This window comes from Aspergillus campestris (genome assembly GCF_002847485.1).
Source record: "Aspergillus campestris IBT 28561 chromosome Unknown P168scaffold_1, whole genome shotgun sequence".
NCBI classification, from domain to species: Eukaryota; Fungi; Ascomycota; class Eurotiomycetes; order Eurotiales; family Aspergillaceae; genus Aspergillus; species Aspergillus campestris.
In genome coordinates this window covers 983,871-998,273 of record NW_020194336.1, presented here as the reverse complement: position 1 = coordinate 998,273, position 14,403 = coordinate 983,871, and the positions used below count along the sequence as shown (strand labels likewise).

Below are 14,403 nucleotides of genomic sequence, written 5' to 3'. Positions count from 1 at the left end.
AATCAAAATCAAAATCAACCATAATGCATGTGAATGGATGGATGGATGGATGGGTATCGAATGTACAGACAGACAGACGGGCATGTATACACGGGTAAGATGTGACGTGAAAAAATGACAAAAAAGTACAAAAGTAAAGAATACAAAAAATGGAATAATAGAATGATAACAAGATGTATGAGGTAGGTAACACATGGACAAGAAGGGGAGGTAGACATGAACAAAATGGGTAGATAGATGGTGAACAGTAGTCCAAGTAAGAGATGTTAGACAAAGGGGGAATGAAAAAGAAATATGAAAACAAAGAAGAAGGGAAAAGAAAAAAAAAAAAGGTATCTTCATCTTCCCTAACTGTATAGACATCTATTTCTTTTTCTTTTCTCATCTGATATCTTCGTTGGTTTGTGTGTTGTTTTGCTGCGTCGTCTATAACGTATACCTCAACCGCCTCGTAGCCTCAACAGCAATAAGCGAGCTCAACGAGCCAATAAACAAACAGATAGAGATCGCATTCGGCGTATCCTTATCAAGATTCATCCACTGCGCATCGTTATTCGGCGCCGAATCATCGGGCTTCGTGCTCCCGGGTTCAAGGATACTGAACACGATCCAGCTGATAAAGGTGCCCACGAACTGCGGGAGCGTGGTGTACACGTTCAGCACGCCGAGGTAGATACCGGCTAACTCGCCCGTCGACGGGACGTTAGTGGAGGAGCCGCCCTCGACGTCGCTGTCGTCGCTGTCCGTGTCGTCGTGGTCGTGGTCGTGGTTGAGGCGCAGCACGTCGAGCTCGGTGTCGGCTGCGTTGGCGTCGCCGTAGGCGCCTGCTGCGCGGAGGCTGGACGAGGTGATCATTGTTACGCCTGAGCCGGAGGGGCGGTGGTTGGGGCCCAGGGCGAGCTTGTTGATTTCGACGCCCATGAAGGCGAAGGGCGCCCAGCAGGTGATGGCCCAGGGGATGCCGCAGAGGGCGACGAGGAAGGTTGCGAAGGCGCGGGAGCGCGCGAGGGGGGCGAAGATCATTGTTGCGGCGAACATGATGTGCGAGATGAGCCAGGTTAGTTGCAGGTCGGGGCGGTAGGCGGTGATGCGCTTGAGGAGCGCGGCTATGCCGGGGGGTGGGCGGGGTGTGAACCGCGGCCGTTTGCTGTCGGGGGGTTGCACGCAGAATGGGAGGAGCACGGAGCCGATGAAGGTGATGGAGGAGAAGACTACGAGGGATAGACTGCCGACGCGGCCGACTTCGCCTAGCATGTCGCTTGGCTGAATGGAGTCTTTGGGGACTTCGAAGCGGAAGTAGGTCTCGCCGACCCAGGTCGTGCTGTAGAAGAGGAAGGGGAACCAGCCTATACATGTTAGGATCGAGGTGTCCAGGTTATGAGGTATTCAGGTAATAGTAGGCGTACCAATCCAAGCCCAGAACTGCGCCCAGCAGATAGCTTGAATCCGCGGCGGCAGATCCATCGTCGTCTTGATAAGCTGCGAGATAACTTGCAGGGTTCCGGTCTTTTCGTCCGAGTCTCTGCGACAGGTTAGCATAAACGCCTGGGGAATAATCATCTCCGGCGACGCACCTTGCAGTGACCAAGACCCGCTCCTTCACGCAGTAGGACGTGACAGCGACGGCGATGAGCAACGACAGCGCCGCAATCACGGTCATCTGTTTGAACTGAGTGTCTCCGATGGTCGTCCCGAATATACTGACGGTGTCGATAGACCCGATGACGTATCCAATCAATTGACCGATAGCCGACATTCTAGTGGCTGTATGACCGATGTCAGTTACCGTTCTGCTTTGGAGGACGGATCCAAGACCTACCCCACGCTGACCCCGATTGCTGCGAGGAAATGGGCAACGTATCCACGATCAAGCTGCGACAGCATGCTTGGACTAGAAGGTGATAAGCTGTTAGATATCATGGGCCAGATGGAGACCGCTCCCGACACTCACCGATATTGATCGCAAAATCCACGGCGTAGATACTAAGAACCGCGAGAGCGATAGTCGCGTTGTTGGCCTAACATCCAGTAAGCGGCTAAGACGTGGGATATAGTACGAGGGGGGGGGGGGGGGGGGGGCGCGCAAAAAGGCACTCCTCACCTTCTCCGCATCCTTCACAAAAAGTCCAACAATCTCCGACGTCCAACCTAAAACCAACAAACACCCAGTCACAACGATCGACCCGAAGAGCATGAACGGCCGGCGTCTCCCCCATTTAGACCGGGACCGATCCGCAATCACCCCAATGAGCGGCTGGATAATGAGACCGGACAGCGGGCCGGCAATCCACACAAGCGACGTTCGCGATTTGGTCAAACCAAGCTGCAGGAGATACGGCGTACAATCTGGACACAACGAACGATACCGATGAGTAAGAGTAACAGGCGATCGAAACCGGACGACCGGGCTCAGACGGAGCAGGCGGGCTTGAGCTTACAAGTCATTTCAATACCCCAGGTGAACCTACATCGCGAGACAAAAGAAACCACGTCAGTACGATCCCGCACAAGGAAAGAGTAGGAATCGCTTTTCAAAAGAGCTAAATCAAACATACTGTAACCCCAACAAGCTAAAAGTCAACAGCGCCATGCGCATCGACTCCGTTTTCCCCCTGATGGACGGAGAGCCCACCCATCTTGCAGCTTGTGGCATCTTTCTTTTTTTTTATCGTTGGAGAAACCCCCTTATCGTGTCGAGATATGTACACCCCGCATGCGCTGGTCACCCTCGCGGAGCCAGCCTCTCCTTCCCGCGAACCGGGGGGCCGATGGGCGTCGGTTCGGGCTGTCGCGTGCTCACCACCAGACCTGTGTACAACCCTGCAACGCCTGATCGATCGCGGATATTCGGTGAGATGCTCGGTCGCGGTGGGGTCCCGGGTAAATTGATGGTGTCCGCGGGGTCAACAAAGGCGGGTTGAGGACGATTTGGCTGTCGCACGATGGGCTGTCGGAGGATAAAAATAGCAGCGAGGAATGGAAGGATGATCGAATTCCGCGAGACGGACGAGGGGCGAGAGACGGTGATGGAGATTCACCCAGCCGGGAATGATCGCAGGATAGACAGAGAATAGACAAAAAAAGCCCCGGGGCGAAACCGAGGTGAAGAAGAACAGAATAGGGGAGTTCAGATAAGGCAGAAGGAAAAAGACAAAAGGATTGAAGCCAAGCAAGGTCAGGTCGAGGAGGAAAAGCCCACACAAACAGCCAACACGCATGCATGCGGGACTCTCCCCCGGCCCGTCAAGGGTGGGAGACCCACTCCGGGCGTTATTAATAGTTGATGTCCTGAAACAGGGACCTTTTTTCAATCAATCTCCTCCATTCTTTTGATCGGATTAGATCATAGGGTGTCCGTCGGAGGACGGGGTCTCTACTCTCTACATTAATCTGTCTGATGCACGGACATCCCGCGGTTATTGGAGGTTTTCCACGATCCATCATGATGGCTCGTAACGGTTCACTGCCTTCGTTTCTAAATCGGACCGACGACAAAGAAAATATGAAAATATGAAAATAAAATATAGAAAAATAAATAAAAAAAGACAACAAGAACCGAACAAAGGAAAATTCGCGACAAAAATGAAAATCAATGGATATATCTCGTCATTGGCCCACCCGGATGCATCACTTCATATCGCCCTCCTTCCCGCTATATGGCTACCTCGTGTCATGTCGTAACAGCGAACAAACGATCCAGCACTGATAGCTGAGGTGATCGTCTTCAACGTATTTTGTACTTCTTTTTTTCTTCTGTTTTTTTATGGTTGTTTTCCCTCGTGGCTGTTCTCGCTTCTTTTGGCTTCCCCATCACATGTCAACCGCGACGCGGTCTACAGCCGGTTGGGAGCCGACGTCACCGGCCACTGGTAGCCAGCGGCGTCGCTGAATTTATATCCAAACGACGCGGTGAAGTCGTCGAGGACGGCGGGACCCCGGGAGCCTAACAACATTATTAGCCCACGTTCGCGTGGTTTGCCAGTGAGCGGGAGGGAAGGAAGAGGGCGAACATACCGTAAGGGTAATCCATGGGAATGATCTCCTTGTTGTCGTCCAGATAGTGGAGGAGAGGGCTGAACATCTTCCAGCTGGCGTCGAGCTCATCATCGCGGACGAAGTTGGAGTGGTCGCCCTTGAGCGCATCCAGGATCAGCGACTCGTACGCCTCGGGAATCTTGAGGTCGGAGAAGCGGCGGCGGTAGGTCAGGTCGAGCTCGGTCACCACGGTCTGCATGGACAGACCGGGCAGCTTGGAGTTCATCTTGATATACACCGACTCGTTGGGCTGGACGCGGATGACCAGCTCGTTGCGGGGGATGTCCTTGAAGATGCCCGAGGTGACATCACGGAATTGAATGCGGATCTCGGTCTTCTGCTCGTTCAGGGCTGCGATGGGCGGTCAGTCTCCCCCGGTCAAGCCAAACATAGAACCGCAAAGCATACCTTTACCGGCCTTCAGGATGAAAGGCACGCCGTCCCACCGCTCATTCTTGATGTACGCGACCATGGCGCAGAAAGTCGGGCACCGCGAGTCCTGGGGAACCGTGTCGTCCTCCTTGTACGCGGGCTTGCTGCCGTCCAGCGACTTGCCGTACTGGCCGATGATGACGTTCTTCGGCTCGATGGGGTCCATGGCGCGCAAAACACGAACCTACAGAGGTTAATACCGGCATGGTAAGGGAGGTGAGTTGTTTGGGTTACCTTCTCGTCACGGATATCTTCAGCCGAGAAGGAGATGGGACGCTCCATGGCAAGCAGCGTCAGAACTTGCAGGAGATCTGAGAAGACAGAGCAGGTCAGCAACCTTCCCATATCGGTCAACTAAAAGGTGCAGCGACTTACGGTTCTGCATCACGTCACGAATGATGCCAAACTCGTCAAAGTAACCCCCACGGCCCTCGGTGCCGAACGGCTCCTTAAACGTGATCTGTTCCGAGCGCACGTTAGTGACCCGCCGGAATTGAGTCCCACAAATAAAGATGGAAAGAGACATACCTGAACATTGTCGATGTGGTGGCGGTTCCAGGTGGCGTTGAAGAACTCGTTGCCAAAGCGCATGATCAGGATGTTCTTGACCATCTCCTTACCCAGGTAGTGGTCAATCCGGAAGATCTCCTCCTCCTTCCAGTTGGGCTCGAGGGCCTTTTGCAGCTCGCGCGAGCTGGTCAGGTCCTTGCCAAAAGGCTTCTCGACCTAGATGGGCAGACCGGATTAGTTGGAGGCCTGTGAGTGAACAATCCGGTCGACTCACGATAATCCGGGCGATGCCGTTCTTGGGGTAGCAGTTCTTCTTTAACTTCTCGGACACGGTGATGAAGACGCTGGGGGGAAGGGCCATGTAGAAGACACGGTTCTGCTCGCGGTGGCCCTTCTCGACGGTCTCCAGGTGCTTGTTCAGGTTGATGAAGGAGTCATCCTGGTCATATTGACCGGAGACGTAGGTGCAAAGCGCGCAGAAGCTATCCAACTGCTCCTCGATCTCCTTGGTGGGGGTCTTGATGTAGGATCGCACGCGTCTCAGGTACTCCTCGTGGTCCATGTTCGTCCGGGCATAACCGACGATCTTGATCCCCTTGGGCAGGAATTTGTTGCGGTACTGGAGGGCGGGTTAGCACCGGGGATCTCGAGTCACTCTCGGGGGCGAGATTGTGGAACATACGAGGCCAAAGAGGGCCGGGAACTATCCAGATCACAAAAAAAAAGAACCGTTAGTGAACTCGTCGCATTACCTGACACCAACCCAATCGAGGTGACTCACGGTCTTCTTCTTGGCCAGATCTCCGGATGCACCGAGGACAACAATGGCGGTGTCATCCTTGAGCTCGAGGGTGCTGCGTGAGTAACCCATATTAGCGTAAATCAGAGAGGGATTGAACGGTAGGTAAGGTGGTATCGTGGGATATGTAGAGAGGATGCGATTGGCAGCGTTTTAAAAAGCTCAAAAAGACAAATGACCAGGATAAAGATTGGGCAAAGAGGAAAGGATGAATCTCCAATGTTCAAGACGAATCAATTCCGTAGAAATTTCCAATGTGGAGGGGATTTTTTTAATCAAAGGAGACCAGGAAAGTGGCATTCTGGTGGGGGGAGAAGTTGTGGTGAGGGAGTGGGCGGGCAAAGCAGGCGGAGGGGTGTGATGTCAGAGAGCGAAAACTAGGTGGCAGCAATGGTGGTGGCAGTAGTAGTAGTAGTATTCAGACTCACCCAGCGTTCTGACGTTCCTCGGTACGAGCTATTGTGCTAGCCATGATGTAGTAATAGAGGAAATGGGGAAGGAAGTCTAAAAAGGTAAAGGGAAATGGGAAGAGGAAGAAAGAGGGGAAAGGAAGAGAGATGAGGAGGTTAAAGAGGAAAAAACTCCCAAAGTCCCGGGGCGGAGAGAGGTTTGGATTTTAACGTGAGGACTGCAGCTCCTCTCTCTATACCTCTCAGTCTTACGGCCTGCAAGGTGGGGCAACCGGCTGAGGTCAATCTGGCGGACTTCTCCAAATATCTACAAGCCCTGGATTGATAATTCTGGATTCTATGGATTCTTTGAGAGAGGATCTTCAACGGTCTATTTCTATCTCTCATCATTCTCATTCAATCGGTTGGAGTTGGTTTTTTTTGCGCATCATCTCAGAGCAATCCAGTCAATACTAAATCCTCCTTATCGATAGATGAATTTATCCGAACCAACTACCTAACCCAATTCGCCGGGATTTCTCATCCACTGATGAATGACTGGAGGGGTCTACCTTTCTGCCTTTTCTATTTTATTGATTTACTATTACTGATTGATTATCATGATGTTGATCTGTTCACCCCGCGTCGGAATTCAAACCCAACATTCAGGCCCACATCAGCACATAAGCACCGTCGAGATCTGAACAGGATTATCTCCCGACAAGAAAGAAGCACATCTACCCAGCGGAGACCGGTCAGATCAGAATCCCTCCGCAGGAAAGACGCTGACACCACGTTGGATGATAATATCGGTGGTGGAAATTTGAATGCCGGTGGAGCCTCTGATTGATAGTAAGCTATACCGATGTACGCTATACGCAGGGATATCTGTCTCCATGTACGCGACTCCGTTCAAAGAATGGGATGCACCACAGTCATCCCCAGCAGGATACTAGTCAAGAAGCGACTTCGGAACCCCACCAGGGAAAAATTCACTGGATGATCTGGGTTGGAAGATGCCGCTCTCGAAACCATCCTCCGGTGAAGGAGTCGCGGGGTTGAATTGTCGGATTTGTCATCCGACAGGATGGGACACTTTCATAGATACGATAGTAGTTCAACAAATTAAGTTACGGGATCCCTTTTCCCGTTGTAGTCTGAGGGAGAGATAATAAAAAAAGGGGTAACAAACCAATGATACTACAACGACTCAACGAGGATAATAGATTCGTACCAGACCGAGACGAGACGTTCGGCCCAGATGCCTCCGGGCTTAAGCTTAGCTGCCGATGCAGGGGCCGTGCTGATTTTCAACCGTTACAGCTAGGCGGGAGGGGGACCCCCCTTCAATACTAAATTCGACCCCCCTCGATACTAGAGAAGCAGTGTAGGATTCTCTCGCCATAATGCCTGTAAAACATGATTGGTTCATCATGGCAAATCCAAAAACAGCGAGGAAAGTGAAATGTGGCGTGCGGTTAAAGTATTCCAGAGAAATCATGTCAAATGATTGCCGATGCCAGGTGGGGCGGGGGACTCTGGCGATGTTTCCAAAAGGGTACTTTCGGTCTGATCGTGCCGCATGGAAAGATGGAGTCAGTCTCCAATCCTTGGCCCTCCCTCGCCGACAACAAAGTATACCAACCAGCCAACCTTGGATGATTGTTTACTGCGTCGGTCACGGCAGACCCAATCGAGAATCCCGTTCCGTGGCCATTCCTGAATCATAACACGACAACAGATCATCCTCCTACATTGAAGATCGTACAGCGGGATGCGATGCACCCCGTGGAAGACAACGAGGGATGTCCAATGCGTGGATCGAACTGCACGGAGATGGACCCAGTGTCGTCATTGGGGGAGACTCAACCGTCTGTTTTGTCAGTTCTGGCCGCTGGAGGCACAGAGCTCCTAACCTGGTGCAGTAGTCCAGCGAACCGGTCTCGGATCACTGTACCCCGACTGTACAATTGGAGATGGTGGGGGGTAAAGGCCAGAAAACAAGAGGAGGAAGTCCCAAGGAGACGCAGAGAAAGAAACAGGGAAATGCGGATGATGACTCAGATGATGATGATGACTCAGGGCTGACACATCCAATTGCACCGGAATGTAAGATCTATTCATCCGGGCTCGTCCCAAACGGGCTTAGTGGACTTAGAGCCAAGATCCATCACGGGACTTGACTTAGCCCTGGGCTGGATCGCTAAGCGTTCCCATTCGGGGTTAGGGCGAGCCGCGCCAAACACACCTCGCAAATTGTGACCATTGTGCGTCGTCCCCGACCTATCTCGAAGCGACGACAACCACCGACAAACCCGGACGACTTTTTGCGGGTCATCTCTACCTTCTTTCGACTTGCTTGCGTTGCCCGCTGCTGCTCAGAGAATCGCCGTCAGAATGCCTTCGGAACAAGGTCACAGACGTGAGTGCTTTTACCCGCCTGGTGGATGAATTCGCGGGCGCATTATATTGGATGTCGGCGGTGGATTTGGAGATGACTCGAGGAGGAGTGCTTTTTTGTCGGGAATATTGCTAACACTCTTTTTTCTTAACAGTCTATGTTAAGTAAGTTATTGAACACTCGTCCCGTCGAATCGCGCACGCCCGGAAACGAAGAAGGATAGGCCGACGGATTTACATATCGTGTCGCCTGGGGAATTTTGATGGACATGCGGATTGGGAAACCCACGACATTATCAGAGCAAGGAATTAACGCGAATCTTTCTCCAGGGGTCGCCACCTGAGCTACCAGCGCTCCAAGCGCCAGGTCAACCCCAACACCAGGTACGGATCAGCGTCATGAGATATCGGAATGGGAAACGGGACAATGGAATCTGACAATCACCCTAGTCTGATCAAGATCGACGGTGTTGACAACACTGATGCCGCCAAGTGAGTAATCTCCGAGGAATATCGGATTGGAGTTATGGGTCAGGAAGCTAAGACGAAACTACAGCTTCTACCTGGGCAAGAAGGTCGCTTTCGTCTACCGGGCCAAGCGTGAGGTTCGGGGCTCCAACATCCGGGTGATCTGGGGCAAGGTCACCCGCTCTCACGGTATGTGACCGAATCCCGATGATATCAGCATACCCGACGGGGGTTACGACAGAAGAACGTGAACTCACAATCATATAGGCAACTCCGGCGTTGTCCGTGCTCAGTTCCGCCACAACCTCCCCCCCAAGTCCTTCGGTGCTTCCGTCCGTGTCATGCTCTACCCCTCCAACATCTAAACGACCCCATTTTATATCATGTTGTTAGCTGGCACTTTTTTCCGGGAATTCTTTGCGCAGACGGTCGGGCAAAGGAAGTCGGGAAAATCGCCGATGTTGAATTGAGATGGGAGTTGGGCGGTTGAATAATGTTTCGTGGGAGAGGGCAGGGCCTGTTTTTCCGCCCTACGAATTGAAATAAAAGAAATCACTTTGTTTTTCCTTTTATTTGCTACATCATGTTGAATTTGGTCGGCTTCTGGACACTTTTTTATCGAAGGGGCTCTCTCCCACCCTGTTTAGGTACGGGGGTTCTGGAGAGCTCCGACGTGTCTTTTGTCTGACAAGCATGGCCTCCCGACGATCATAAAACACCAATCCATACCATTTCAACCATCGGTACTACTCCATTCTGCTTGGGCTTCGTGCGCTTGATTCTTGATAAGTGGGCTAGCATCGGCTGTGTACAGTTGTATATATTGGATCAGTTACCCATGCGACCACGATCCGATAGCTGTCACCCTTATCTATGTCTTGTATTGCATGTGTAGTGATCTAGCCACAGTCCGCAGATCTGACGTAGCCACAAAAGCCCACATACCGTTATACCTCAAGATCGGCACTGTTGCTCAACTATATCTACGGCATCTACTGTAACTACCCATCCCTACCGATCAAGGACCATTTATCTCTAACTGAGCAATTAATTACCACCATTGCACCAGGGGAGCCTTGCGCTGTAGTTAGTCGTTATCGTCTAGGCAGAAGCATACATCCTCTCCGATGTAGCACAAATCATTTGATGCATGATCGATGTAGATACGGGGTTTGTTCCCGCGCTTCAGGTATAAGGTATAGGGTACATGAGGTGGGGGAATAGAAGGGCATACACTGTATTTACGTGCAAACTTCTTCGGTAAGAGAACGGGTCAGTAGTTGCAATGGGGCCAAATGTAGTATATGATTGTGTAAATTGGACTCTGCATGTTATATATAGACGTTTACTGGATACTGATATCTTATCGCATGGTTCCTTTGGGTGTGGTCTGTTCTCATGTGGTTTATAGGGATTATTGTGAGTCTGGAAGGTTTCAGGTAAGCATCTTCCCTATACCCAACATATGTCAAAAGTACTCCGTACGTAGCGTAGTCATCTTACGCGACAACGCCGACTCAATCTGACATGTGGGTGAGACATCCATCATATAACTAGTCATGCATACACACAGACAAGACGGTTCTATTCGCCCATGACTCCCCTGAAACACCAAACCATGGAATTAACACGATCCGTGAGTCAATACCAAACAAGATGCTACCCCGCAAGAGAATTCGAAATCCAGGGTGAGCAGTGAGCAGAGAGTACTTCTGGAATCAAAACACCTTGCATGGAGTTAGTTTCATGGGAATTAAGGTGGACGCCATCCCCCACCCGCACGACCCACTGCGGTCGACCTGACGACGATCATCGATCTTTGGGATTGGATTGGATGACGCTCAACAGAAGATTTGAAGCCAGAGGGAACCATAGATAGATGTATACTGGAGTAAACCGCTGGATGGAGTGTTCGTTATTCTTTCCTTCTCATAACCATTTTCATTTATTTGATTGTGGCTGAGGCGCGGGGCAATCAATCCGCCATGCCTCGGAACACCACTGAGACACAAACCAGGCTAGATCTGGGATTGTACAGACAAGTGATCGGATTAGGCTTAACCCGTGAAAAATCAAAAGACAGTGTGACACCGTCCAGAGCGCTCTAGTCCGAGATGACCTCGACTGAGGTTACACCCAAGGCGATTGTGGATGCCAATGGGAAGATCACGGATGGATTCTTTGGATTGTCTTATCGTGGTACTGTGAGGGAAGTCAGAAGTGTGGTAAATAAGGGAAGCGATCATGAGTGAGTTGGTTATCGTGGGTTGTTTTCTGAAGGATTGGCCAACGCGTCGGTTGGATGGCGATACGCTAGACTGGAGGATGGATATAAATAGCCTGGCGTGAAGGATCTGATTGATGGAATGGTGTGGATGACGCAGCCTCGGTCGATCAGACAATGGAAACTAGTTAGTTACCTGTGTTGTTGATGTGTATGAGAGGGAGAGAAGAACCAGTCATGATGATAAAGTATCTATATTGGATATATCATTCTCTTTCTGGGTTTGCACGTGGTATCAATAGAAGATATGGTAGAATATCAACAGTATATATGTATTGACAATAGAATAATATAATCTAGATTAGAATATAGAATGATATAGAATATATAGAATATAATAAGATGAAGAGGATCGCACTTACCTAGGTATCACTGGTATCTTGACCGGCCAAGACAGCGTGGCGTCTGTTGTCAACCCATCCACAACTCCATCGGGAGTTATCAACTTATAATAACTCCATTCCATGCTCCATCTCTGTCCTTGTTATCTTAGTTGTTGTCTCTCATCACTATCTTGACACTGGATTCATTCTTTGACACCATCCTAGGTATCACCCACCCCTCTGATTTCTTTCTCTCTTCTTGCTTTCATCTCTCTATTTCTTTTGCCTCACTCCCTGCAACCCCGTCGATCGCAATTCAAGACCCATCACACCGATCGTACAGATTACAGATTACAGATACATCCCTTCATCATCCGGCCGATCCTTCCCACATTCCAGGGCTTCCCAATCTCTCCACCTGGCAGATTGCTTGGCGATTTCCACCGCTATCGCGGGTTTGTGCTCCACAGCGGGCGCCATAGTTCATCACTTCCGAATCGCTGATCAGAGCGCTAAAAAAATAAACCCAACATAAATAAAAAACATGGCCGCCCCCCAGCCCGTCGCATCGCCTCCTCGACACGGTCGACGTTCCAGTCTAGGAGCCCGATCCGAAAAATCTCATCATTCCACCCCCTCCGCCAACAAACTTCATCTGACCGAATCTCACGAAGATAAAGTCAAGCGCAATCTACATACCAAAGCCGATCCCATGCTGGCCATGAATGAGGCGCAACCGAGTATGTCACTAGAGCCGTCCCGTCCTTATCTCCACCACCACACTTTGCCTATACACCGGTCGCATCCATGAACTGACGACGATATAGTCGCGGTCGCTTTAGAAAAATCGACCTTGGGTTCGTTGCGCGAAATGCAGCACAAGGATCAGTTTGGGAATATCATTAGTGCGTACATATCCTTTATCCTTCCGCATCGTCCCCCCTGGCAACCCACCCTAATCGGATGTGAGAATAGCTGATCCGGATCGATCGAACCCGACCCGGCCCCGGCTGGAGCGCCCGCTGGACACGATCCGCTCCTTCGAAGCCGCCATTTATGGCTCGTCCAGTAGTAGACCGGTGTCGTATGCAAAGACGGGTGAGTGACCCCCTTACGTCGAGTTGCGCGGTCAGACGCTCATTGGTGTGCTGGTTGGTAGAAGAACCCACAGGCGATGGCGCATACAGTCGCCGCAGCAGTTACTTTGGAGGTAGTGTTCCTCCATGCAATAATCCTTCGTATCTGGCAACGGTCGCATCTGCGATCGCAGCCTGCGCGACCACCAGCTGATCGCCGTCTTTTCACAGGAGCCAATGTATACCGCTATAGCGAGCAGAGTGCATATTATAACGGCCGAGGACAAAGCTACTCGCGACCGGTCAGTTACGTCGAGAACTATGGCAATGGCAATGGCAATGGCAATGGCCAGTCGTCCGATCACTTTTACCCTTACAACCAAGGCGGCGGTCGATCCCGTCGACCGCCCCCACGCGTGAACGCAGAACAAGTGTCTTATGGGGGCAATGGGCCGAACGGATATGTGCAGAATGGGTACGGACGGTCGAACGAGAACATGGCCACGCCCTCTGGTTCAGGCACAGGGCCAAATACCGACCCATGGGGCAACTCGACCGATCCCAGTTCGGTCAACAGTTCCCTCGACCAATTGCAGCAGCAACAACAACTGCAGCAGCAGCAGCAGAAAGTATCGACGGTGGACTATGGCTTTCAGTTCGGCCCCACACCGAACTTAGATACCAATCCTGTTGCGACCAGCGGGAGGATCAACCTGGGCAGTACAGTCCCAGCCACCGATCCCAGTGCCGGGGGCCCGGTGGGTGGGCCTGCAGCCGGTGCAGCACCCACGCGTCGCAATCTGCGCAAATCCGTCAACCACGCCTCCGAAACGAGCGACTCGAAGAGCGACACGAAGCGACGAAGCTGGTTCAAGCGACGATTCTCCAAAGACTAACCACCATACCTGTATCTTGCCTCTTTGGATTCACCGTTTTCTACCCCACGAGCGATTTCCTTTCGATTCATCACTGTAATAATTGATACGGCGTTTAGGCGAGTCATCCACAATAGCGACGGAACAGCGATGCAGGCTCGACTGAACGGATTTGGGAGACTTCACTCCGGTGGAGATCATCCCGCTACTTTCTTTTGATTGATTGATTTTCTTCTACTTTCCTTAACGCGATTGACGAGTTATGATTGATACACGGGGTATACGCTGTACTGATGGTAACTTGTATTCTTCCCCAACTACCCTTCCTTTTGTGGTTTCTATTACCCCTTTCGAGTGGAGGCCTTACATACATGATTCTCGGCCGACGATAAATATAATTGACTGTTTATATCATTCTACTTTTGTGTGTATTTGGGATAGTAGGTGTGGGCTGGGAATGTAGGCGCGTGGAGTGTGCATGATGTACTGTATCTATGGATCGTGCATCATTATACATGTACTCTAGAGGCAGATTACCAAATAGAAAGGGTAGATACGGTTACGCTCAAGTCTGCAAAAGATCTAAGAAAGGAAGAGAGAAGGAAAAACATTCAGCACTTGGTCTAATATCATCCATCTATCTATGCTCACCACACCCTTTACCTACCATCCAGCAACACAAAACAAACGAAAAAAGTAAAAATGAAGATAAAGAGAAGTAGAAGAAAAGGAATGCTAAACTTCAGCATCGGAAACCTGATAACCTCCACCTCATACCAAATCGACATCCGCGTTCCAAGAACGATTCGTCA

The 14,403-nt window shown here is 50.9% G+C and overlaps 4 protein-coding genes across 4 annotated transcripts; 2 read left to right on the top strand and 2 right to left on the bottom strand.

The window, feature by feature from the left end:
- Nucleotides 1–322: 322 nt before the first annotated feature.
- Nucleotides 323–2,778, bottom strand: P168DRAFT_6642 (putative sucrose transporter). Its single transcript, XM_024842090.1, has 8 exons — nt 2,556–2,778; nt 2,439–2,464; nt 2,102–2,346; nt 1,952–2,018; nt 1,820–1,891; nt 1,575–1,764; nt 1,407–1,522; nt 323–1,346 (listed from the first exon to the last, which is right to left on the bottom strand). Exons 1-8 carry the CDS (start codon nt 2,651–2,653, stop codon nt 427–429), a joined length of 1,734 nt encoding a protein of 577 aa, XP_024696626.1. The 5' UTR covers nt 2,654–2,778; the 3' UTR covers nt 323–426.
- A 644-nt stretch (nt 2,779–3,422) lies between these two features.
- Nucleotides 3,423–6,348, bottom strand: P168DRAFT_286190 (glucose-6-phosphate dehydrogenase). The gene is made up of 10 exons (XM_024836295.1): nt 6,205–6,348; nt 5,759–5,831; nt 5,660–5,680; nt 5,252–5,596; nt 4,996–5,193; nt 4,843–4,927; nt 4,702–4,778; nt 4,444–4,651; nt 4,015–4,386; nt 3,423–3,943 (listed from the first exon to the last, which is right to left on the bottom strand). Exons 1-10 carry the CDS (start codon nt 6,246–6,248, stop codon nt 3,834–3,836), a joined length of 1,533 nt encoding a protein of 510 aa, XP_024696625.1. The 5' UTR covers nt 6,249–6,348; the 3' UTR covers nt 3,423–3,833.
- A 1,822-nt stretch (nt 6,349–8,170) lies between these two features.
- On the top strand, nt 8,171–9,880 carry P168DRAFT_7145 (60S ribosomal protein eL33). Its single transcript, XM_024842125.1, has 7 exons — nt 8,171–8,274; nt 8,393–8,587; nt 8,721–8,730; nt 8,896–8,949; nt 9,016–9,057; nt 9,122–9,222; nt 9,301–9,880. Exons 2-7 carry the CDS (start codon nt 8,563–8,565, stop codon nt 9,396–9,398), a joined length of 330 nt encoding a protein of 109 aa, XP_024696624.1. The 5' UTR covers nt 8,171–8,274; nt 8,393–8,562; the 3' UTR covers nt 9,399–9,880.
- Nucleotides 9,881–12,184: 2,304 nt separating this feature from the next.
- On the top strand, nt 12,185–13,612 carry P168DRAFT_314157 (uncharacterized protein; the record flags this gene model as incomplete). The annotated part of the gene is made up of 4 exons (XM_024839748.1): nt 12,185–12,380; nt 12,468–12,545; nt 12,616–12,738; nt 12,948–13,612. 4 exons carry the CDS (start codon nt 12,185–12,187, stop codon nt 13,610–13,612), a joined length of 1,062 nt encoding a protein of 353 aa, XP_024696623.1.
- Nucleotides 13,613–14,403: the final 791 nt, after the last annotated feature.